Here is a 27035-nt window from a genome sequence, read left to right as displayed (position 1 = left end):
TTTGCAAATTACAACACGATTAAGCTTTGACCAAGGCAACTGCAACAATTAAACACCCTCCATGGAATAATGCAAAATCCACTTGCAACATCACTGGGCTATATTCCAATGGCTATAAGTGCTTTATGGTGGTTCATGTGAACACCCTTTACACTCATCTACATTAGTTAAAGGGTGGAATTTATAAAGCATTTGCAGGATTCTCAGTGGATTAAAACAGAAAATACATCCTCAAGTGCAAGGAAACTGAATCATGATGTGGTTACAAACATGAGTTGGTATGGTATACCTGCAAGTGCTACTCTGAAAAGTCACAGAGTTAACGGAAAAAATCAAAACATTTTCCTATCCCAATGCATCAATCTAGAGCTATAGTTTTTTGGTATTTCCCTGAATCATTCAGAACTTTAAATCCGTTTCTGGATTCAGGAAGTTTGAGAAGAATGTACAAATACCAACAGGGCTAGCCTGGCTACAGAGAAGAATCTGCAAGTCATCACTGGAACTTCTGCCCTGGAAACTTGAGTTTTTACCCTAGATCTCCAGAAAGTCAAGTGGTCACTATTTTGGAAATTAAATATTTAAAACTGTACAACAAATGGAGAATTAAGCTATATTAAGAATTAAGTGATCATGGACTTATCATTGCCACAGAGGAAAGAATGAAAAATAATAGACTTAATTGAAAGTCAGACTTATAGAATTAATTGAATTTGAGGATCAATAAAAAAGGTAATGGAAGGAGATTTTGGAATATTACTCCCTGGAAATTATAAGTGCAGAGATAAAGAGCTGAAAGGAACCTGAGAGGCCATTTCTTTGTCATTTTGTAGTGGAGAAAACTAAAGCCAAAGGAGCTGAAGTGAAGTCACCTTTAACCAAGGTCAGATAGGTACTTGTGTTAGAGGTGGGGTCTGAACCTGGTTTTCTGACTCTGGAGCTTCTACTCTTAACACGGGACCAGGCTGCTCTTTAGGCATATACATTTAAAGTTTATAGTATACTTGGAATATATAGTTCCAACTGGATGCAAGGATTTAAGACTATTCTAAGGTCTTAATGGTCTCACATAGTCCCTTCTAATCCTATAATTCTATGATTGAGATTCCAGAGAACTCCTGATGATGTTTGATCCAAACAATTCCTGGCTGTGGACCATGGTGGCTTTGGATTACTCAATAGGAAAGATTTAATCAAGTATAACTGAATGCAGATCAGAGGTATCAAACTTTAGCCCTGCTGCAAGTGGCCTGCAAAATTATTACAGTGTAATTGAGAAATGTTTTACAAAATAAATAAAAATACAATAATAAAAATATAACATACATAATGTTAATATGTGATTTTCTAAGTCCAGAAGCACCCTGAAGGGATCTGTTTCTATTTGTTTGCCACCACTGGTATAATCTACCTAGGAACACCTTTAGAGGTGACAGTGGTGGTTTGAGGGAAGGGGTGGAGTGATATTGGTTAGAAACTCTCTGTGTTATTAAGGGGACAAGTGGATGTTTCCCTGGAGCTCTGGAAACAATTTCAGTAGACAGTAGGTTTCAGGCCTGTCATGTTTCTGACCTCCAGAAAGACTAATACTAAGATATCAATGAAGTATGTAGTTATCCAAAGGCTAGCCTAGGACTTCTGGGTGACCGGGTAACCAATAGCTACCTGGACATAACCTAGAGGTTGTCTCGATCTTAGAAGTGCCAGACTTTCAAGTTTCCTTTTGTATAAATATAAAATGTAGTGACTATGATAATACCTGTACCCGCACTATAATTATATGTGGCATGGCTTAATAAACTGAATCTGAGCTGCCAAAATCAATATCAAATTAGATGAAAGAATAAAAATGAAAAGGGCAAGATGCACAATTAAAAAACTTCAACTTGATCTATTGGAATAGCCTACTTGGATACAGATAAACATACGAGCATTGAGACAGATCATTAACATATCCTAAACAGGGTTAACCAATGTAAATCAATGGCCATGGCAGAGGCCAAAACTGCCTAGAAACCACTTTAACTAGCAAACACAATGTCCTTGACAAGCAGAATGTATACAAGAAACACTAGTTTAGAATGTAAACTCATTTGGAAAAGCTTCAGAGAATGATGGGGAAGATTATGATAGAATCCACAATAAAACAGTGAGAAACAGTGGAGTTTCAATTTACCGACAGTTTAGTCAAAGACCCAATTAAATCAGATCATAGTAAGTCAACAAAAATGTATTAAACTTTTACTCTTGTACTAATCACTTGGAATGCACACAATCCCTGATCTCAAGGAGCTCATATTGTAATAGGGGAGACAACATACAAGTATCTTTGTATAGACGAGCTAAATGCATTGTAAATGGGAGATGACCTCAAAGGGAAGGTGCTATCAGTAAAAAGCCTGGGAAAGATCTCCTATAGAAAGTGAGATTTGGCAGCCAGATGGTCAACCAGTAGAGCTCATCCATCAATATCAATCCCATCAATATGGCAAATACTAATAAGGATAATGACCTATTAGGCCTAGATTTGAAGAAGGTGAGATACTGGGCAGCACTTTCGGGGACTCTGGATTTTTTTCTGAAACACAAGTCCAACTTCTTAAAAATAATCTTCTTCATCTGATGATCTAAATGGCTACAAATAACATAATGCTATGGGCGCCAAAAATTAATGAAAACAATGGGAACGAGCCTTATGGACTTACTTCTGCTGCAGCACAAAACTAATAAAGAATATCATTAAACATATCATCAAAGACATACAATCAGAAAATGATGGGGGCCAGTCAGGTAGCAAAGAGATGCATGGCCCATGTTTTTCTTAAGTGCCTACATCATGCCAAGAGAATTTGAGCAAGTCCAGGAGCTATCCTCTTGCCCAAGATCATACAGGTACAGAAAAGGGATAGAGAGCTAGATGGAGCCCTGTAGAGGATTTAGGAACGAACATGAAGAGAGCCCCGGAGGACATGTTGTAATGTGCACTGGTGCAGGGAGTACACACAGCAATTCAATTTAAGGTCTGTCGAAATACTGAAGGGCTCTTTTAGCTTTAAATACAGTGATTCTAAAGACATTCATTAAATTGATAGGAGAGTCCCAGTGGGCATGAGAAGACTGGACATCTGGGGTCAGAGGGCACTGAAAAGGAGAACACCCTCATAGGAAAGGCAGAAAGGAGGCTTTCAATACAAAATATTGCCTCCTTTCTTTTGTCGAGGGATAACCCTGGTGAAAAGGATGAATAGATTTTACAGGGGCCACATAAGCTAGAAAACCTCATAAAAGTTTACAAAATACCTCCGATAGGGTGAGAAGAATGCTTCAAGATTCACCCTGAAGCTGGTGAGAGTGAAAGAGTTAATTGCATGAAACTGAAATCAGCACATCCCTAAGATAGGTTAATAAGGCTGCGGGAATCAGCCTCAAATAGTTAGGAAAGTTGCTAACTGTAGCAGCTTAAAGTGATTCCTTCACATCAAAGCTTTCACCTGTGAAAATCTGGATTCAACTCAATTAGTTACAGCTATGTTTAGGTGACTTTTGCATTGACCTGTGGGAAAGTTTCTAGTAGGAAAATAAAAATATACCCAAATCAGTCTTCTGCTGTGAGGTAGTGAGGTGTGCAAGAAAAAAAAAGCCCAAAGAATTAGATTTGGAATTAAAAAACCTGGGGTTCAGTCCTGGATCTATGACTTTCTGCACATGTTGTGATCTTAGGTAACCCCCATTTTTCTCATTGGTAAAATGAAAGGATGGAATGAAATTTCCAGCTCAAACTTCTTCCAGTTCTAACTCTGGTGATTCATGGCTTTGGCTTCTGCCGGAATAGTTGTAAGTCTGGGGAACTTCCAGCATCTCTGAGTCAGTTAATTCATTTAACATCTTCAACCTGTCTCACAAGAAAGTCGGAATGATTGTCAAAATCCCAATCACAGAGGTTGGCTTCTCTGACTAACTTTACATTTATGTCGATCTTTAGGTAACCCCTGGACTGTTGGCAGGAAAGCAAAATTCAGTTTACTGGCAATGTTGGAGCTATATAACAATGAGATTATATTATAGGATTTGTGAATAGACTCTTGCAGGGGCAATTGGGTGATCTGAGATGTCTGTAAGGACTGTTACCTTCCTCCATGTCTCTTTCTGACACAACTCTGCTAGAAAGCCACACTCTCAAAATGCTTTGGGCCCCTAGCTTGATCTCTTATAGCAAACCTCTGCAGCAAGGCACACTTTTCTATTACATGATTCTTTTGTAACATTACTGCACTTCAAGGGACTTTTTCACCCTTGGTCTAAGGAGTATATCCTTAATCTGGAGTCCATGAACAGATTTCAAGGGGTCTATGATCCTGGATAGGAAAAATAACATTTTATTTTCATTAATATCTAATTGAAATTTAACTGGAATTTAGTCTTTTTTTCAATTATTTAAAAGCATGGTTCTGAGAAAAGGTCCATAGACTTTACTAGACTGGTAGACGAGTCTGTGACACAAAATGATTATGTATGAAGCCCTGATCTAAGGCCCATGAGATTGACTGATTGGGCTTCTTGAAATAGGATGCACTTGAGTAAATCAGTGAGCCCACCCTAATAACTAGAAAAAAGAGCAGATATGAGAACAAAATATTCACACGTAAGTAAATATTTTAGTGAGGACAATGTTCAGGGCAAAACCAGCCTTGGTCAAATCTCTTGGTAAGAGGTCAACCTAGGTCAACAATGAGTATTTCTCTATTTTTGGAATTGATGTCGCTTTTCCAAGTTTCACTAATTTCACTAATTTACTAAGGTGATGCAAATATTCCACTCTGTTAACTCAAAATTTCCATTTACTTCAAATGGTGAATCTTAATCATCTCACTAAAGGTCAATGTCCCAATCCCAGGTTCTTCCTACGTGCACAGACCTCCTACTCTTCTGTGTTTGCATCACAGAGAATCCTGTTTCCTTCTGCTCAGTCCTTTTTTCTAGTACTGCACCTTCCTTTTTGACCTCTGACTTAGCAGTCGGTATCCAAAGGCAACTGAGATTACCGAGCTGCTTCTTGGCTACACTAGAAGCCTCATTGCCCACACAGTGGCCTCCGTTTGAGGTTGCCTTGTTATTTGGGGACATTGGTGACACAGTCATGTGTGACTTCTCCCAGATGGTAGACTGCTGAAAATAGTGTTGATGTGTTTAAAATTATACATAATGGCGCAGTAGAAAGAACAGTACCCCATGAGTTGGGAGACTTGGGTTTAAAGACCAGAAGAAAAAGGAGCTATATGTCCAGGTATAAGGAATGGCAAAATACTCTCAGGCTACTTCATCATCCGCGAAATAGGGATGATGACCCTTGGATGACTTAGCACTAAGTTACTCAATAATTCAGTTAAAAACACTCATTATTCCTCTATTAAATGAAGAGCAGCACTGTACTAAGTGCAGGGGACATAAAAACATCTGCAACAGTCCTTGCCCTAGAAGATTATATGTTGTACTGGCTGGGGGGAGGTGTGGGGAGAGGAAAGGGTCCAAAGATAGATAAAATAGCAAACACGGGCAAGCAAATACAAGAAAAGTTTCTTAAGGCCTTAAAGGACGATATAAATGAGGATCCTTAGGACTCAAAATTCAAAGAATATTGAGCACATACCATGTGCACCAAAGCTGGGCTAGGATTGTGGGAGATAAGAGGTATAGGGTACATGGCTCCTGCCTTTAAGGGATCAATAATCTAGGTTGAACTAAGGTAAAACCTTGTTGAATTTGTCCTTAAAACATGGTTATGATCTGTTTCCATTCCTTTTAGGTATAGTGTTTATTAACAAGTGCTGTTCTGGTATTTACTGAGATGCTGGAAACCACAAACCCTTTCAGAAGATGATCCACAGCAAAGAACACTTGATGAGTGTGAACTTCAGGACAAGTAAGTGATGATGCAACTGGACCAATACGTTGAAATTGCCAGTCAGTTTCAAATATTAAGCAACTGGGAATTCTTCTTGGGAGGGGAAAACTGAATATAAGATAATAAAGTTGAAAGAGGGTTAGCCTTGGAGGGTGAAGGTATCGATTCTTATCTGGATACTACCACATACCTTAGGCAAGTGACTTAGCCACTCCAGCTAAACATTTCCTCTTTGGTAAAACCAATGTATTGGACTAGATCGAACATCTTCAGGACCGAGCTTGCAAACTTAATCCTTGAAAGTTATATTAAATAGTACATCACTAAATGTCAATCATGTCTCCTTTCATAGATGAGGGGCTTAGTTTACTAGCAACTCATGAAAACAGGTTCTTATCTCTCTATTAACCAGACTGTTGAGAAAATGCTAGTCCCTAGATTGCCTTGTAGGCAAAAATAATGTGTGCCTTTTTCCCTTTTAGATGTATGAAATTAAACCAGTGCTGAGTGAAATAAATGAGAGCACTGGGTAAAGGGGATATAAAGTTAAGAAAGGAAAAATTGTACAGTTCCATTCTTAGTACATCTACTATTGGTTCCAAGATGGACCTTCCTTTCCCCCTGCTGGTATAGAAATCCCAATACTGTTTTTGTCACTATTGCTGTCATTTCCAAGGGAAAAAGATTCTTTTGCCATTTCAGGCAAGAGAGAAATTCACCTTCAACTTAATATTTTACTACAGATCACCCAGGTAGCATTTTCCACATTGAAAACAGTCAAGAGGCAGTTTGAAAGCATACAGTGATATTTCAAAATGTCTTTGCTAACTTTGAAAGGTAGTGTTCTTCAGTTGTATGCCTTGTCCTTGATAAACTACTCCAACAGGGATGAACACCTGAGAGGAAAGAAAGATGAAGGGGCCTGAAAGTGTCTTTTTTTTAACCTTTCTTTCAAGGTCATGGAAGTTTGTCTTTGGGTCAGCCTAACAACCTAGCTAACAAAACATTTGCAAAAATACAAGGATTTGGGTTTACTCATTATTTTTGTCTGTGATTCAATTATCAGATTAAATTAAGAGTTTTTAACATATATACCAAGCCTTTAATCTTGCCACTTTTCTAAACACAAGGAAAACTCCTTTTTAGTTCTCTGCTTCCTCTTCAAGGGCAAACATTGATATTTAAAAATAATTTTTCATTATAGCAATGCAATGAGAACCCAGTGGTCTTTCATGTGACTAGGTATCATATCAAGATGTCAAGAAATTATATTTTATCTTCAATTTGGTTGAATTTTTTCCATCAATCAAAATTTGATATTGAATGTGACAGTGCAAAGATGGGAATTGACTAACCCAATCTCCCCACTTCACTTAATATAACTAACAAGGTGCTCCAATTCTTATACAAGTTGAGCACACATTTATTGACTCAAACAATTAAGCAGAGACATTAAAATAGGCGCAAAAAGCGCTGAGTCAATTTTGAAGGAGTGAAAGCCAATGGATGAAATGAAATGATTCTGCAGAGGAAGTATATTAGGATTGGCTAGAGAGATTTTGTCACATCCTGTGGTTTTTTGTTTGTTTGTTTTGTTTTGTATTGTTTTTTGATCTGCTCTTGCTCTATGCCAGCGAGTTTGGAATTTAGTGTTCAACTGGCAAACCAGCTTAGTGGTGGAAGTTGTTCCAACCAATCCCCCAAGAGGAAATGAAGAAATGGATTATGGAGAAAGGACAAAGAGGAGGCATGGGAGTGGTGGTGAGAGTAGACAGAGAGCAAAGTTTCTTTCTCTTGCCTCCTCCTCTTTAGTCAGGAATTGTGAAAGACCAGAGGATTCTAAATTTCCCATAGGTGTGCTAGTAATGTTCTTGGAACATCTGATGGAAATATTTGCATAGGGAGCCAAAGACAAACTAAACTCCCTGAGGGAAGACAGTTTAGGACTCTAAAAGGGGCCCCAAAGAAAGCTACAACATCTATAGAGGGAAATTTCATTTGGACTCCGGAAAGGGAGAAATGCTTTCTATCCCACCAGGAGCTGTGAATGACCTCTATCATATATGCTCTCTTTCTCTAAGCTTGAGCCCAGCTTCCCTTACATTCTGTATATACTTGTGGTAGAGTATAGCACAGACTTTTTGTGAGGTGTTTTGTATCAATTGTTTTTACTGTACTATCTTAGTAAATACATATTTCTAAAAAGTTAATTAAGTCTGGCTGGCTAAATGATAACTGAACTGAAAATCAATAAGGGAGCACCCTCGTGGGTGCTCTCAGGGGTCATAACACTAAAAATCAAATCCCAACCCCTCAAAGTTATTCTTCAAGCCTGAAGAGAGAATTAGCTAGCCAACTTCTGGGGACTCAGCCTGCTACTCCAAATGTGGGTTGGTATAAGGAGCCTCAGAGCCTGTGCTACATGTGGCTGCCTCATTTGGAGTTAATATTAGGCCCTCTGAATTTTCAGGAATCCATTGGAGAGCTTCTCCACCTGAGGTTTTTCTTATTGGATACTCTAGTTTGGGGGATTCATTAAGGTAGAATTAATTTTTTTTCTTTTTTAGAAGGTAATTGAACAGTTTATTTTCTGGTGTGTTTCTTTCTAAGGGATAATTTTTGTTCATCTGGATGCTTGTATACATCTATCTGTTTATTACTATATCCAGTATGAGGATTGAAGTGGAGATTTCTCTGAATTACCAGTGTGGACCACTGCCTTGCCACAAAACTTCTCATGGTATTGATGTCATACGATATCAGTTAGTCTTCCATTGTGGCCATCTTTAATGTAGATTTCTACCTTTTTATTAGTGAATGCTTTCCCTGTGTGCTGCCAAGGTAGCAGAAATAATTCTATCAGCAAGTATTTATTAAGATCCTATGCTTTGCTCAGCTCTGTGTGGGATGCAAAAGAACAAGAAGATACTATTGCTGGCCATTGGAGCTTAACTTTACTTGAACAGATAAAACCAACATATTCTAGTCAGAATGATATTTTGGTGCTAAAGTATGGGCTCTGAATAGAGGAGGGAGCTGTACTGACCCCACACTTCTCAACGAAACAAAGGCCCATCTTTCTAACACCTGCATTCTTCCAACAATACCCTTTAGCTGCCAGTTACGGAGTGGTTGTCTACAAATAAATCAAACTGAGAATCATGCAATGGGAGACACAGAGGCACATGATGAGTGTGGATATACTATAACATGGATAGTCCATGGGTTCCATTAGTATCTATCCAATGACAGGAGAAAAGAGGAAAGCCCCCAGCACAACGGGTACAGAATCTGTGGGGGATTTGTTGTAGGACACACATAATCTGGTACCAGATAAGGGGAGGATATGGACAGGCTTCACTACCACCATTGACAAGATCATATTATTTGTCAGAATACTGACGTAAATAAATTATGAGGCAGTGACTCTTCAGTGCAATCAGAGTCAAGGACCCAGTGTGGATTGAAAGACTTTGGGGATTGTAGCTTTGTGTAGCAGCAAGAATATCAGGTGGACATGACTTAGATAAGCAGAGGGAAGAGGAGTAGGCATTTAGCATGAGCAAAGGAGTGAGCTAGTGGACCTGTGATACTAGAATGGAAGCTTTGTGTTGAGGAAGAGAAAGAACCCCAGTTTATAGGTAGAAAATTTATAGGTAGAAATTAACAGATCACAGAAGGCCTTGAAAGCCAGATAGAGGAGCTTACTTTCGAGGACAAACAATGACATGTTTGATGAGCAGCTCTCAAAGTCCCTCACGATCTTCAGGGGTCCTCAAACTATGGCCTCCGGTCCAGATGCGGCAGCTGAGAACGTTTATTCCCCTCACCCAGGGCTAGGAAGTTTCTTTATTTAAAAGCCCACAAAACAAAGTTTTTGTTTTTACTGTAGTCCGGCCCTCCAACAGTCTGAGGGACAGTGAACTGGCCCCCATTTAAAAAGTTTGCGGACCCCTGCTAAGCGCTAGAAGGAATGCAGCCAGAGTCCTTTGCTAGTTGCCGCAAAATCCTGGGATTGTGGTTTGAAATCAGGCCATGGGGCTGAGCCTCAGAAGTGGCCACTTCTCAAGTAGTGTGGGACAGAGAGCACTTGGGCCTTCCAGTTATAGTCATTAATCTACTCCAGGTGCTGGCCACCATCAGGCAACCTGGTCTTTGGCAGCTCTTAGGTAAGGCCATAAGGTCAGGGAGGCTCATCAGAGCTAGATGCTGCCAAGGCTGGAGAACAGCCCCAGATGGAAGAGACCCTCTCCCCATCTTTAAAAGGTGGATACAAAAGTATCTGAAATATGTCCTCGGACTTGCTATCAAGGAGTTTGCCTGTGTTCGCCCAATGGAAATAACAAGTTCATTTTATCCCCAGGAAAAGAATGATCATTACCATAATTGTAATGGAAAATTGTTTCCATTACATTGTGCCATCACAGGATACACTAATCGTTTTGCATAAGTGACGTTTGTTAATTCAGAATATACACTAAAATTCATATTATGAGAAACACACAAATTGGGTGGCAGAAAGGAATAAAGGGGAGAGACACCGTGTTGTTTAAGATGCTATAAAAATCAAAGGGCAGGAAAGAAACCCTGCTGTTAAATTAATAAAAGAACAAAGAAATGTAGTTTGAGCACTTAAACTTGTTTCACTACCTAAGATCAAATTTACCTGAGAAGAAGCCCTGGCAACTCTCAATCTCAAAATTGGTTTCTTGTTGCCAGAAGAGTCCTTCTGTGTTCTGAGAAAATGGTCACTACCCCTTTCTCAAAGAATCAGAGGAGAATCCACATAGTCCATATTTCAGCTATTTACTTACTGACATGGAAACACTTGATATTTTTCTTTTTGCCCCAGTGGAACCAGGACTGAATCAGTTCTACACAGAGACAAACTGGCGGTAACTGTCCTGGCATGTGATTTTTGTGAAGGACTAGAAAGGCAGCTTTATTGCTTGGAATAAAATAGATGAACTATTTTCTCTAAATGAAAACCATTGACCGAGTTGAAAAGAAACTATATCATAGTAGGTCTTGCTACTTCTTGGACACTGACTGTGACAAGAGTACTGCTATTTCTTATCATATGTTAAACAAAGATAAATAACATCTTGGAAGATGGTTCTATCATTTCCAAATATTGTTTGTAAGAAATTATTTCTATTGTATGAATTTTCCACCTCCCATCCAACATGAAGTCAATTAGAAAGGCACTTTGAATTTATGTTTGGCTTTTTTTTAAAGCATTTGACCATTATAGAATTCAAGAAAACATAAAAAGTAGATATTCTTTTCAAATTCTCTAATTCAATGTCTATCTGAAATCTTTAAGCTTATGTTCTTTAACTAAAAATTACAGGGTACCTCTGAGCAAACAAATTCACTTCCCCTGAGAACATGAACCTGTGATGGTATAATAGAAACTGGACTAGTTACACAAAAAGAGCATGCTACTTTACCTGTCAGAATCTCCACGGATGTTGTCTCCACCTCTCTACAAAAAAAAAAAGAAAGAGAGAGAGTGAAGTTCATGGTTAGTATTCAAGCTATCATGGAGCTCTAGATGACAAACCTTCACTTCCTGACCAATGGGTGGACAAGAATGACAGACAGGAAAGTAAGGTCATCAAAAAGAGCCTTGGCTTTTACTCTGAGGGGATATGTCCAAAAACACATCAAAACAACTGAAGAACAAATAAATGAATTCTCAGATGTAAACTGCTGTACCTCTCCAAGAATATTAAAAAAGCTGAACATGCTTGAAATGAAATAGGTAAATTTCTGATTAAACAACCAAGTTTGATTTACACGCTACTAAGAGACTTTCATATGCCATTTATATTTCCATTTAGTTGGGTGGGGAACAGAGAAATTCCTCAAAAGATTGTTTTTAGCTTTTTTGTGACATTATCCATCTTCAGATTCAGACTATAAGTAAGTTGTTGACAAGTGTGCATTAATTTTGACATAATTTAAACAATCCAGGGCTATACGTTTTTGTTGTTGTAAACTAATTTTAAGCTCTAAAAATACATTTATTGGCTTGGGACTTGCTAATACCACTTCCTCTGACAAAGTCTGTGTCTATATGACAACAAAAGACTGAGACAAAATAAGAGAAATTCACAACGTCACTCAATATTTTGTTACCACAATGCCAAACATTCAAGCATTTAGAAACAAGTAGATGATAGAAGAAAAATTTTACTTGCAATCCAAATGTTTTAGTTTTACATGGACATGACCATTATGGACGTTACAAGGTATACCAATTTACAACAAATATATGGATGGACAATTCCTGTAGAAGATACTCATTTAACAAATTCTTTTAGAATGTGAATGTCAAGTTTCAGATAATGATAATACAAAAGCTCATGTGTAGCTGAGCAGCAATAATATTGATATTTGTAGAACTTCTCTGATTTATTTTTAGACATTACGAGGGATCCATGCATGCAACAATGGAAGCCACAGTTTGCAAAACCATCATTCATCCAGATTCTGGGATATCTAAAATGTAATTGAATTTAGTGTCGTAGGCATTCTCTCTTCCCTTATTTATACCAAATTTCTGGCCTTTCATTTGGGAGAGCTGAACTCAGTTGGGGTTTCTCATAGCTAAGGGTCTTCTTTGTTTCTATGTGCTAGTACCACTTGACTTGTTGGACAAATTGCCCATTTTTTTCAAGTCCAAAATAAAAGGACTAAGAAATGCCTTAATATTAGAAAGCCTCACTTAGCACAACATTGAATTTCCTGTTCAGATAATGGACATTTTCAAAAACTTTAGAAAAGTTAAGATTTTTTGAGACAAGTTTTCTGGCTTGAACCTAAGCCTATAAATTTAACAAATCCCAAATGGCAGAACTATTAGCATACCAACTCATGCTGCTTTTGGATTACTTTAGACATTTTTCATTACACATTGATTCGAAGTCAAAACCTGACAAACAGTGAATAGGAAATGTTAGTTTTAGTCGTAGAGATTTTCCACAGACTATATTTAAGTGTTAGAAATAATGAACCATTGGAACAATCCACACTGCATGCTCTACATCTGGCTGAAAGAAAACCTAGGGGGGAAATAAGTGCTATTCCAGGTGATCTCTACATAATAATTGACTAATCATTTGTTTTGTGTACCCAGCTGGAATTCATCCTCTTTCTCTTCACTTTTCTTTCTCCCCAGTGCCATAGAACATTGGCTGCTCAGGAGGGATCCAGGACAGCACTAGGTTGAGGTGAAATTTTCCATTACAATGGCCCACCAAGTTATTGCTGCCAAGCACATGGATTTATATGGCAAACCTACTGACTGAGTATCTACTGTAAGCCATTCTGCTGGATGCTATGAACTGGGGTGTAGGTGGTGGAGGGTTGTATGGGACATAGTTTCTACCTTCCAGTATCTTATAATCTGGGTGGGGAAATAAATTTTGTACACAAATAATTAACATCTTGGGCAGTATAAAGCACGGGTGGGAGGGAGAAGCATGGGATAGTAGTGATGCTGCCACATTTGGCATCAGAGAAACTGGTTTCAAATCCCAAGTCCATAATGCTACCTGTGTGATTAATCTTAGACAAGTTACTGAATTGGGTCTCAGTTTCCTTATTTATAAGCACCTCTAAGGTCACTTCTGGGTTTAAGTCTGTGATCTTGAGTTCCGAGGAGTGAGTAGTCACTTTTGATCAGAATAATGAGTTAAGTCTTCCTGCAAGAGGTGGGATTTGGGACACACTTTTAAATGATGAAGGAGGATTTTGATAGGAAGGAGGGGGAATGAAAGAGGTCATCCAGGGAGAAGAAGGCTTGATGACCAAGATGCCTGAAATTCAAGCACTGAAAGCAATCTCTCTTTTCTATCAAGGCCCTTGTATGTGAATACACATGGATTTCATATATTTGAATGACAAGTTCAGAAGTATGTCTCAGACATCTAGGATGACTCAGTGGCTACTAAGAACTCTTGGCCCAGTGGGCATCTAATATGTGACCAGGTCAAGTATATTCAAACATACTGAAGGAATACAATGTTTAAATAGGGTGGGCCTCCATTATTATCTAAAAACTGCTACTTTTATAGAATTTTTCCTTGAAATCGGAGGTGGCTTGAGAATCTGGTCCCCTTTGTGAGGTCTGGTATCTATTCCAATTGCCTTTAGGGAGAAGTAAGGAGTCAGAGTCACCAGAATTTGCCAAGGGAGAAGAGTTGTGTGGGATATGGATACAAGATTGTCTTTGCTTTTGCTTTGGTTCTTTCCTCTTGTTGTTGGTAGGCTTGGAGGAAGAAAAGCAGAGAGAGGGAAAGAGGGAGAGCAAAAGGAGAAAAGGAAGGAGTGAGAGGGAAAAAGAAGTGGGATAAGGGGCAGAGGAGAGAGAGAGATCAGCTGCCTGTCAAAGCCCTTATTTTTAATCCCAATTTTTAAAAATATTCCACTGCAGAGACATTCCATTTGGCATAACAACTTGGCAAATGAGTAACTTGATCAGTGCCTTTGTACAATATGTGTCTTTTCAAAGGTCGTATTACTCATTCAAGCAAATGATAGCTAAAATTTTGTATGCCTCATTTTTTTAATGGATTGATTTGAAAAGCTAGCCATTATTAGCTACTCATATGGAATGAGTAAAGTAGTGGAGGAGCCAGTTACTATGTCAGAATAATGAGCTTCTTTGCACATTTGGAGACATTCTAGAACATTCTAGTTTGTTGTCAAACTCAAATAGATATAGATCTCTAAGGGCCCCATATTGACTTAGCCACAAATTAGCATGATCTCCATTGTTTCCTATTTATTTCGTTAAATACTTCCTAGTGACATTTTAATCTGATTCCAGTTTACTCAGAAGTGTTATGGGTCTCATGGAGTCTGTAGGCTGTGTTCAACACCTTTGTTTCACCATTCCACATTAGGTTCACAACCAGAAGCATCTGTCAGGTACTTATAGTCATGATGCACAGTGTACGGACAACATTTTCCTGTTAACAGTATGTTAATGTTTCAATAGAAATGAAGGGAGGCTACGCAGATGGGAGTTCTTGCATGAATCACTTTGTCACAACAGCACAAAACTGAGTTATTTTCCTTAATTTTTCAGCTTTTCTCATTGCAAAGATAGCAAAAAAAAATTAACTACTCACAACTGCTGGATGATTTGGGATACTGGATGGGGTCCTGGCCTCTGGTCCCAGCTCTCTAACTTATTAATTACTACGTGACCAGACCAGGTGAGTGACTTTGCCTCACGTGGAAGATGAGAAACTAAATGAACTCTAAGATTCCTTCTGCCTCTAACACTCTGTGAGTTTAGAAGTCTATGCCAGGGCTCGACACAGACACAGACAGAATTTTAAGGAACCCAATAACTGAAGGAAACTACGAGGAAAAGCAACCTCTTGTCTCCATGTCATTTTCTAGCCATCTTCTGTCAAAATGTTTGATTATTTTTGCTACCTAGAATCATTTATACATAAGACAAGTTGATTACAAAGTCATCTAATATGAGAGCTTCAGCGAGACACGGCATGAGAGGTCAATCTATAATACAGACTTCCCTGTTGAAATGTGATACACGGTAAAACCTTGACAAACTGGCATATTTGTGGAATGATTAGTTCTGAGTATGAGAAAATTGTGGAGAACTAAGAGTTTACCCTTTGAGAACTGGAACTTCAAAGTGGGTGAAACCCTTCCTCCTCCCAACTCCAAGATGCAGAGAGTAGAAATGTCATATACCCCTACTTTCCAGAACTACTGAAATATAAGGAATTACTTGCTCCCTAAGGGGCAGCTGGGTGGTGCTGCAGTAGAGCATTGGGCTGGGAATCAGCAAGCCTCATTTTCCTGAGTTCAAATCTCACCTCAGACACTTACTAGCTGTGTGACCCTAGACAGGTCATTTCACCCAGTGAACTGCAGAAGGAAATGGAAAAATCTTTCCAATATCTTTGCCAAGAAAACTCCAAATGGAATCAAGGAGAGCCGGATGTGACTGGAACAACAACAACAACAACAACAACAACCCTTGCTCTCTAAGTAAACTAACACTGAACTGTGGTAGCTTGTCTCTCTTTTCTGGTTGCCATCTTTCTCTTGTCAGTGCCTGCTGCCTTCCAGCTCTGTTGTTGCCATTGCTGTCCCTTATTCTTTTCCCTCCCCTTATCCCCACTTGGTTTCTGCTTCCCGTGCTTTCTGAGGTGCTCTTATTTTCATACAAAGTAGCTCATCTCTTATACACATCCCCACCCAACAAGAGTAGGCATTTTTTCTCTCATCAATACCTTATACATTCATAGCACCTTAGGAGGGGGATCTTCTGGTCTTTTGTTGTTCTCAGCTCTTTTCATCACTGTTTTCTGATATGCTGTTTCAAGTAAAGGAGTATTTTTGCAATTGTTTTTTGTTAATCCAGAGATTAGCCCAGTGCCTTGCACATAGTAGGAACTTAATAAATGCTTATTTAATTGGACTGAGTCTAGTCAGAGTTGACTTAGTTTTTTTTCCAGATAGAACATTTTTGGAGTGCATGAGGATTCTATAAGGCTGGTCTCCAGATAAATTTTTGCCATATAAGCCGAGGAGCAATACAAAGGCTCATGACTCTTATCCACAAGGATATTGTCAATGCCAGTCAGAACACACTTTTTGTGTTTTTTTTTTTTTTTGGTGTGGGGGAGAGCTAGAATAAATATGGTACAACTTTTCTCAAGTTCACTGAATGGGCAAGATTACTGACTTTTAAAATGTCATTAGGGTTCAAAAAATGGGCTCATTTTTCACCTCCATTTTCTTTTATTATTTTTAATGTTTTATATTGATGTTCTTTTCTTCTAAAATCATTATCAGTTCCTACTGAATTCAATAGAACCTTGCCTTCTAACAAATAGAGTCAAGTAAAACAATTCAATATATTGATTATGTCTGAAAATGAATGTTTCATTCAGCACTTATTGTCTACCACCCAAGAGACAGAAGGCATTTTTCACCATCAGCTTTCTAATCTCATGATTTGTTACCGCACTGATGAGAGTTCTGAAATCTTCCACATTGTTTTCTTTTCTTTTTTTATTATAGCTTTTTATTTACAACATATATGGATGGATAATTTTTCAGCATTGACAATCACCAAACCTTTTGTTCCAATTTGTCCCCTCCTTCCCCCCACCCCTTCCCCAGATGGCAGGTTGACCGATACACGTTAAATATGTTGAAGTATAAGTTAAATATACATATATATATATATATATATATATATATATATATATATATACATGTCCAAACAGTTATTTTACTGTAGAAAAAGAGTCGGACTTTGAAATAGTGTACAATTAGCCTGTGAAGGAAATCAAAAACGCAGGCGGACAAAAATAGAGGGATTGGGAATTCTATGTAGTGGTTCATGGTCATCTCCCAGAGTTCTTTCCCTGGCTATAGCTGGTTCAATTCATTACTGCTCTATTAGAACTGATTTGGTTCATCTCATTGTTGAAGAGGGCCATGTCCATCAGAATTGATCATCATATAGTCTTGTTGTTGACGTATATAATGATCTCCTGGTCCTGCTCATTTCACTCAGCATCAGTTCCTGTAAGTCTCTCCAGACCTCTCTGTACTCATCCTGTTTGTCATTTCTTACCGAACAATAATATTCCATAATATTCTTATGCCACAATTTATTCAGCCATTCTCCAATGGATGGGCATCCACTCAGTTTCCAGTTTCTGGCCACTACAAACAGGGCTGCCACAAACACTTGTGCATATACAGGTCCCTTTCTCTTCTTTAAGATCTCTCTGGAATATAAGCCCAGTAGTAGCACTGCTGGATCAAAGGGTACGCACAGTTTGATAACTTTTTGAGCATAGTTCCAAACTGCTCTCCAGAATGGCTGGATGTATTCACAATTCCACCAACAGTATATCGGTGTCCCACTTTTCCCGCATCCCCTCCGACATTCCGCATTATCTTTCTGTATCATCTTAGCCAATCTGAAAGGTGTGTAGTGGTATTTCAGAGTTGTCTTAATTTGCATTTCTCTGATTAATCATGACTTGGAACATCTTTTCATATGGGTAGAAATAGTTTCAATTTCTTCATCTGAGAATTGTCTGTTCATATCCTTTGACCATTTATCAATTGGAGAATGGCTTGATTTCTTATAAATTAGAGTCAATTCTTTATATATTTTGGAAATGAGGCCTTTATCAGAACCTTCGATTGTAAAAATGTTTTCCCAGTTTATTGCTTGCCTTCTAATCTTGTCTACATTGTTTTCTTTTCTTTGATCGCTTTTGTATATTTTAAGGGCCCCTCACACCATAGCATCCTCTATGACTAAACAAGAAGTGATATTTATAGCACGACACATTAAAATAAGGTTTTTTTCTTATACACGACCTGTAAAGGCAGAGAGACAAAGGGGTACTATACCAATTATTTATATCTAGGAGAAAGGGATATTCAAGATTACTATTGCTTGTAGAGGACAACTTTGGCCTAAGTCTCCCATAAAATCAGTTTATTGTATCACAGATATAAAGAAAAGTACACTTTGAATTCACTTACTCCTACTGTTTTTATAAAGAGTTTTTAAAAAATAGATGTCAAGGACAAAAACCATAACTGAAATGTCTAATGAGGCTGTATAGACCAACGTTTGAATGTGGCCCATTGAATGTCCTTTTTCTAATTTGCCTCTGCTATGGCTATGCTATCTATTTTTCACCTTCCCTGTTGTGACTATGAAGAGATTTCTTTCTATTGAATTCTACCTTATTTGACTTGGCTCAGCATTTCAGCCTGTCAAGATCTTTTTGAATCCTTATTCTGCTGTCCAATCATGTTACCTATCCTTTCCAGCTTTATGTCACTGGCAAATATGATAGGTATGCCATCAATGCTTTTATTCTGTTAACTGACCAAAATTTAAAACAGTACAGGGCCAAAAGAGATCCCTGGAGTGTTCCTCTGGAGGAAGCCTTCCAGTTGATAAGAAACCATTCATGGCTATCCAGAGTCCAGTCATTCAAGAAGATCCAAATCCACCTAATCGTACCATCTTTTGGTCCACATCTAATTTTTTCTTCACAAACATAGCTTATCAATTGTTTTGCTAGAATCAAGGCAAACCATATCTACAGTCTTCCCCAACCTACCATTTTAGAAACTTTGTCAAGAAAGCAAATCATGTTAGCCTGGTATAGCCTGTTTTTGTGGAAGCCATGCTGGCTCTTCATTAGCACCAGTTCCTTTTTAAGACATTCCCTAATTGTCATAAGCATTCCAAAAGTTTGCCATAAAACTAATTCAGGAACACTGGATTTTACATTGCAGACTGTATTTATTTCCTAGCAGATGCCCTTCTTCATTTGTGAAAAATCCTTCTGCTCTTTCAAAGGCCAGGGACAGTGGCTGATAGCAGTCACATCTTACCCTATGGTATAGTTCATCTGGGCTGGATTACATGAACATTACATTCATCAAGGGCAGTTAGCGGCGCTCTTATTTTCCATGGGCAGTGGATCTCTATCAGCCAATTCTTTTTTCACTTTTCCAATCCAAAGAGAAAACAGAAGCAAAACAAGAATTGAGTGGCTCTGCCTTCTCCCAACTGGTATTATCACCTCATCTCTTCTGGATAGGGTTCCTAGCTCTTTTGGATCCTCTTTTTTCCAATGTGAGTAAACTTACCTTTTTTTTTTTTTTTTTTTACTACTTTTTGTTCCCTTGGGGCTATCAGATTAGTCTGATTTTGAACATTCCTGATGTTGTCCTTTTTTGTCCCAAGTTTCATTCAACTAGATTTTATTAAATGCCTATTACATACAAGGGAAGAGGTTTTGAGGATACAAAGACAAATTTTTTAAAAATCGCTTGCACTCAAAGAACTTGTATTCTACTTATATTGCTTTATTTTACTTTTAAGTCAAAACCTTCTTGGGTTTTTTGGAAGTTTTTCCCCTGGTATCTCTACACCAGGAATCCTTCCCTGTTTAAAACATAAGCAAAACCTAGAAATATAGTAAACAAATCTGAATATGTATATTTCATAATTTGCCTCACAGGCTGAAAATGGACATTATGATCAGGGTTTGACCACATTTAGTATGGTTTCTGTTCATGCCATTTTGTTCAGTATGTTTAATATTCTCTTGCTTTTGCTTATATATCTCTTCAACAGTCCATATAAATCTTTCCATGTTTCTCGGGAATCCTTATATTTGTTTTTTCTTCAGGTACAAGGACATTACATTCATATATCTCAATTTGTTCAGCCATTCTTCAATTGATGGACAAAAGACTTCTTTTCAGTTTTTTTTGCTACCACAAAAAGTATTGCTGTGAATGCTTTGGTGTATATGGAATGTTCTTTCTAGTTTGGACTTCCTTGGGGATATAAATATACCAAAGGAATCATTGGGTCTGAGTTTTCTCATATGATACAAAACTGTTTTCCAAACAGTTAGCTAATCCTCAACTCCACCTATAGTGTGTATTCATTTGCCTACCCTCCTACTTTACTTTTGGCTCTTTCCATCTTTCATCATATTGCTTGGAGGGGAATGGTGAGAAATAATCAAAATCTATGGGACTGTGGAAAGACAGGCACACTAATAATACACTGGTGCAACCATAAATGGACCCAGTTATCTGGAAACAAAGTCCTACTTTGATGCCTCTTTATGATGTGTGAGTAATCCTGGTTTCTTGAAAGCTAGGCAACATAGAGAGGCAATTTTTCTGAAGACCAACTGTGTTACCTACAGAGAGTCATATCACCAGCAGCATGGCCACAAAGGGATGGCATTTTTAAACTATGGAAATCCATGAAACAATAGTCCTTGGTCCCTATGTGATCTTCTGCAGTGATGACAGAATGATGGGAAAGGGGACAGAATCACATAGTTTTCACATCATCAATAAACTTTAATTTTACTACTGATATCCTTACATGAGAAACTTGTCCAGTGACCAATGACAGAACATATAGACATACAGACTAAAAAAGGTGGTTTATCAACCTTGACATTCTTGCTATATAAAAATCTGAAGAAAAAGGAAATTACAGTTTAATTGAAGGATGACTCAAAGGTATTCCCTGGAAGGGCAAAAAGAGAAGTTAGCAGAGTGGGTCTTAACTTATGCCCAAGAATAACAAGAAGCATTATCTCACAGGATAGTTGTCATAAATTACAATGTTAACAGTCATTATTTAGAAAAAGACCATCATGAAAATAATTATAGTATATATACCAACATCATTTACTAAGGTTGAAGCAGTAGAGAAATTCTATGAAGAGCTTGATAAGGCCTTTTAAATTAAATGAACCTATATTCTGATATTTGGTGACTTCAAGGCAAAGGTAAGAAAAGTTGAGACTAAGGAGAAACATATGACCAAACATAAATCAAGAAGAACAAAATAAAAGAAGCTAAAGACTTGTAGATATTTTTTAAATCCTCACACCACTATATCACAAACTCTTTCTTTCAAAAAGTAGGCACTAGACATGCTGAGTATCAAATAATATGTTAAAATATAAAAATAGATGATATTTTAACATTCAGGAAAGACTTTTTGTTGTCATGGGAGTTATCACGCTGTCAATTGTATAGTTAGATAATTGACTTGACAGAGCTAAGATCAGAATTAGTTTAATAAAGAATTATGGGAAAAGGATATAGTAATATAATTGAAAAAAATTAACCCTGAACTACTTAAACAAGTACCTGACAATCAAAACTTGGAAATAGACAAAAGGAATGACCTTGACACTGAATATAACAATTTCCTCCATAAATTAAATCAATTCAAATTCATTGCCACAACAAGATCACCAAAAAACCCACAGAAAGCACTTTAGCCAACAAATATCTGACTTCTTTGCCAAATAAAGGGGGAGAGCTGCCAAAGGCAACACCAGATTAGCCTAGAAACTCATTTGTAAAGCCTTATGTAGAATGGCGGATGGTTATGAGCAGTATCATCTCATAGAAGGAGACAGAAGTAGTGAGGGGTAAAATCAGTTTAAAGAAAGTTTGTCAAAATACCAAAAGAAGAAAAGACATTTCAAGGACATTCAAGGATGCAAATAGAAGGATTAAAAATGGATAAAAATAGAAAAGATCTCTCAAAATCATCATGAACTATTTCAAGGATGGTAAAACCAAACCTCCCCACTTGAATGCTAATATCACTTTATTTAAATAGATTGTATAATCTATTATATTATATATTATATAATAGATTAAATCAATTACCTAAGTATTACCTAAAAGAAAGTAGGAGCCATGAAAAAATTGCTTAGGACCTTTCCTTAACTATTTTTGAAAGAATGATCTCTGACTCCCTGTTAGTCAATCAGGCAACAAGCATTTATTAAAAATATACTATGTGCTAGGCCCTGTGCTGAGTGCTAGGAATACAAAAACAAGTAGAAAGACAGTTGCTTCCCTCAAGATACTTACATTCCAATTGGGGAAGATAACATATAAAAAAACAGAAAAGTAGAATGAGGGAAAGTATCTAGCTTGGGGCATGGTAAAGAAGGCCTGAGTATAGCCTGAAGAAGAGACCTAGTTGCCCTCCACAAATGAAGGAAGAGGCTGGAGGGACAAAGTATTTCAGATATGTGAATTCCAGGGCTGGAATAAAGTTTCAGGTAGAAGAACAGGGGAACAGAAAAAGGTCAGAAAACTTGCAGGAAGATGTACTGACAAAAACACCCCTGTTCAAAGACTCTCTGATAAGAAATATCCATTGTAGCATAAAACAGTATGCTTATATTTGCCTTCTGGGCTGGAGGAGATCCATGACAGAGTCCAGGTTGAAGAACTTCCTGTGGATGGTGAAGTCTCCAGGTGTTCCCGTTTGTCAGTGACATTATGCTGATGGCATTATATGTCTATTTATAAATATATTTCTATGTGCTCTCCTCACATTTAGGCTGAATGGCACTCTATTTTTGGATTTCCTTCCACTTTCTGGCACAAATTCTAATAAGGGGTAGAGATTACACCATTAAGTGACTCGCCCAGAGACACACAGTCAGTACAGTCCTGGAGACAGGGCATGAATCTACCTCATCCCAGCTCTTAGTTCAGCTCCACATCCATCATTCCACATTATTTCTAATCTGGAACATACTAGAGGAAAACTCCATGACTAACACTGACATCTTTGGAAAATTCTGACAATGTAGCATAGTTGTTTGAAAAGTTTCAATTTTTCAAAAATCAAACTAGAAGAAATGTAGCTTCCATTATGGCTATATCCAGACTGTGTCCCTAGTGCAATGTATTTTAGATTTTAAATAAGGGTTTTAATCATACACAACATGAAAATCAGTAGCAATTACAATTTAGTTGAAAGTAATTAGCCCAAATTTAAGTATAAAGGCCACTAAGAGCCTTTTTCATGTAACATGATGAATGGTTTATTGTGTCATAAAGGTGGGTCAGGTTGACCTGTATATAAGACAGATGCTTAACAATGAAAAAAGACATAAAAAGATAAAATCAGATTGGATTTCTTTTAGAAATAGCATGCAGATTAAATCTTATTGCAACAAATAGTACTAAAATGAACATCTTTGTATTACTAAAAGATTTTCAGCAATCTGTGATACCATGAAATTTTATTATGGGATTTCATTAATTCAGACTTAAATAATTTGGAATTTGAAATACTTCACACGCAGGCTGGTCCGAGGTTTAGATAAACCTCATAAATAAATAAATAGATAAATCTCATAGATATGAGATGTATGAAAAAAACGTCTATGCTGAACAAAGAATGAGTGCCAAGAAAATCGGAAGGAAATAATCTAACCTGCTTGAGAACAAAATTTTTAGGTATGAAGGGACTCCTTTATATACAATTGAGACATGATGTCTTAGAGGTGGTAGGGATCTTAGAGATTATTTAGGCCTGCCCTGGTTTTACAGATCAAAAAACTGAGGCAGTTTTGTGAGTGATGAAATTATTTGCTCATGTTCCCACAGTGAGTCTGTGGCAGACTGCCTCTAGAACTCAGGTGTGCTGATTCCTGGTAAAGAGTTCTTCCCATTAAACCACACCTGGAAATTGAGGTGATTATTGCAAGTCATTCTCATTTATTGAGTAGAATAGGTCCCGGAAGACCTACCTGGTAATACCTTACATGCTTGAAAGTAATTAAATTGCATTAAAAAAAACATTCTGTGTAAGTCAGCGTTTGGCAAATCAGAATGTAAGCCCGACAGTTTGCCATAACTATATACAAAGATCCTAGAAGTTCACCGTTGTGGGACTTAATGGGCGGCCCCATTTCATCATGGCTACTAGAACGTAACTCTTTTTTGTTTGTTTGTTTGTTTGTTTGTTTTCATCTGTCACAAGCAAATGGCTGATGGTTTCTCTTGAACATTCCCATGTTCTCATGAATACTGCTTTGATCCTCTATTTGTCTCTCCCCCCATATCCTTTCAGCTGGTCCTTTCAGCATGATTGCTCACAAATGTATAATTTAATACAGACTATAATTCAGTAGTCTCTGAGAACAATATACATGGTTTTATAAAGCTCTTTTAGTCTATTCTTCAAGGAACCTGCTATTATAATGCTTTTGCTTAACAAGATAGTTCAACTTCTAAGGCCAGCAAAATAGAGCATAGTAAAGTCCAAAACTTGATAAATGTCACTAAGGAACGATGGAGGTAGAATTTGTTTCAAATCACTTTACCTTGACTCTAGGATAAACTTCCCAGGAAACAGGCCATTCATAAGAGATTTGTTTGAATGGTATATCGAATTGTAGCATCTCATTTTTACCTTAACAACTCCTACACCCTGACATCAGGAGCCCGATGCTAACCCAACCAGCTGTAATAGCTTCTTCCATTATGAAATATGACTGGAGGGCATGGGATTTTCATTAAAAATTAGGTATTTCACCATCAGAGAGAGTTATGCAAAGTTCCCGAATCTTTTCCCATATTCAAACACTAATAAGAGCAATTGGTTACATTACACTCTTGGCTGTGCTGTGTGGCCTGTTAACCTGAAAGTGGGCAATTTTAGGCTTTTTACTTAGGTGAGTACACTGCATCCATTCCGAGGGATGATATGTTATATCATGTGATTAAAATTCTAGCAATATATCATGGGAGCGATATTCCTAATTGAGCCCTTTTGCAGAATGTACCTTGATAAAGCACATTTGGGATGCTCTTCATTTACCAACACCACCTACTTGTGTGTGCTGCCTATAGCTTGGTTGACCAGGCTGAATGATGACATTCCAGGAACATTTTAAGCTCAATATTTGTCATGTCTCCTGGCTGCACAGAAGGTTGTTAAATATTTAGTTCTCCCTGATGGGAGAAGGTAGAGAGGAATATGCACAAAAGTCTGCGAATACTATTGTGGCCTTCATCTGAGAGCATCTTGCAGCAATTGGGAAGGGCCTGATGCATGGGTTTGAGAGGAATTCATGATTCAGGTCAAGTGTATCCCTTCCAAAGCACAATTTATGACAGCCAAGTCATCTTCTAGCTGCTGCCTCTGCCACTCGTTCCTGTATCCTGAGCTTTTTTGTAACTTCCTTGATCTTACCTTAGAAGAATCCAAGAGGAAAAGGACACTTATCCCTTTGATGCTTTCATCACTATGCAGGCCAGACCTAGGTAAAAGGGAACATGCAAAATGTGCCTGTGGTCCTCTTCTCCTTCTATTTTGGTACTTTTCACTTCAATACTATAACACTCAAGAGTCCAGTTTCTCATGCTGTTCTTTGACTGGTTGGATCTTGACAGCATAGAACAGTGGGCTGAATCAAATTAGGTTAATTTAAAAGACAAATGTAAAGTTGTACTTTATAAGTATGAGATGAGAGACATTTGGCAAGACATTAGTATGCCTGAAAATCATCTGTTGTTGTTGTTGTTTTTTTTTGCAAAATTGTGAGCTAACTATGAGTAAATAGTATGATTAAATAGTATGATTCCAGTTGAGTAGGCTAGTGGAATCTTAAGAGAAGCATCAAGTGTAGCATTAGGAAAGCAAGAACCTCTGTCCTAGTCAGTATAAATCTAGAGCAGAATTGTGTTCAGAAGGAGCTAGAAAGCATCCAGAAGAAGGCAACTAGAATGTGAAAGGACCTCAGTTTCATGCCATATACGAATCTATTGAATGAATCATTGTATTGAGCCTGGAAGGGAAAGGACAGGAGAGCTGTCATCAAGCATTTGAAGGTCTATTATACAGAAAAGATATCAGACTTATTTTTTTCTTAGCCTCAGAAGCAGAATTAAAAGCAACATATAAATAATATAGTGAAACAAATTTACGCTCAATATAAGAGAAAACATCTTAACAATGGGAGCTATTCACAAATGACTAACTCAGGTGGTGGTTAGTTGGGTCTCTTTCCCTGGAAATCTTAAAGCAAAGGTCAGATGACTGACCACTTGCTGGAATACTGAAATAGAGACGATTGTTCGGCTCTGGTTTGGGTTAGATGGCTACTGGGATCTTTTCCAATTCTGAGTTTCTGTGGATACACAAAGAATCATTTTCTTAAATTATTTTTGTTGCTGCGTTTTGTTTTATTTTGTTTTCTGGGGATGAGGAGGACAAGACTACAGCTTTCTTAAAGTCTGATGGGGATTTAAGACCTATCAGAGCTTAACACACAAACCAACATGCCCTTACATTCCTGTGGTACGATGAAACTGCTCCTAAGCCGCTTGTCATTCTCCTTTAAAGAAGGTTCTATAGCCCCAGGGGAAAAGTACAGCTTAACTCAAGGAGCATTTTTGAATAACACTTTTACATTTACCTCCCCTCTCAAAATGTAAAGTACTGGGTCTACAGGATGTGAAGGATAATTTACCTTTGTTTTATCAGGAAAAGACAGAAAATATACACAACGAAAGAGATGTTCAAAGCTTTCAAGAAAAACCTTCAAATGACTAGCAACAGTCAAACCATGAAATTTCTTTACCTTGGTTGGGTAGACAGAATGAGAAGGGCATTCATCTAAGCAAGAAATGAAAACAGGGCGAACGTTGTTTCTACGAGTGCTAAATGATCATGCGTTCATTTCTTCTGACACATCAGCTTTAAGTAAATAAGTTCAGGATTATGGCA

The 27035-nt window shown here is 37.7% G+C and overlaps 1 protein-coding gene across 1 annotated transcript in view; it reads right to left on the bottom strand.

The window, feature by feature from the left end:
* Positions 1–27035, bottom strand: part of LOC100929018 (connector enhancer of kinase suppressor of ras 2) — a 274574-nt gene that overhangs the window by 100960 nt on the left and 146579 nt on the right. Inside the window, exon 8 of the mRNA XM_031944609.1 lies at positions 11356–11390. Coding sequence (XP_031800469.1) covers positions 11356–11390 — 35 coding nt within the window. The remainder of the gene's footprint in view (positions 1–11355; positions 11391–27035) is intronic.

The sequence above is a fragment of the Sarcophilus harrisii genome, chromosome X (genome assembly GCF_902635505.1).
Source record: "Sarcophilus harrisii chromosome X, mSarHar1.11, whole genome shotgun sequence".
NCBI classification, from domain to species: Eukaryota; Metazoa; Chordata; class Mammalia; order Dasyuromorphia; family Dasyuridae; genus Sarcophilus; species Sarcophilus harrisii.
The sequence above is the reverse complement of the archived record's forward strand: the minus strand, read 5'-3'. Positions and strand labels throughout refer to the sequence as shown.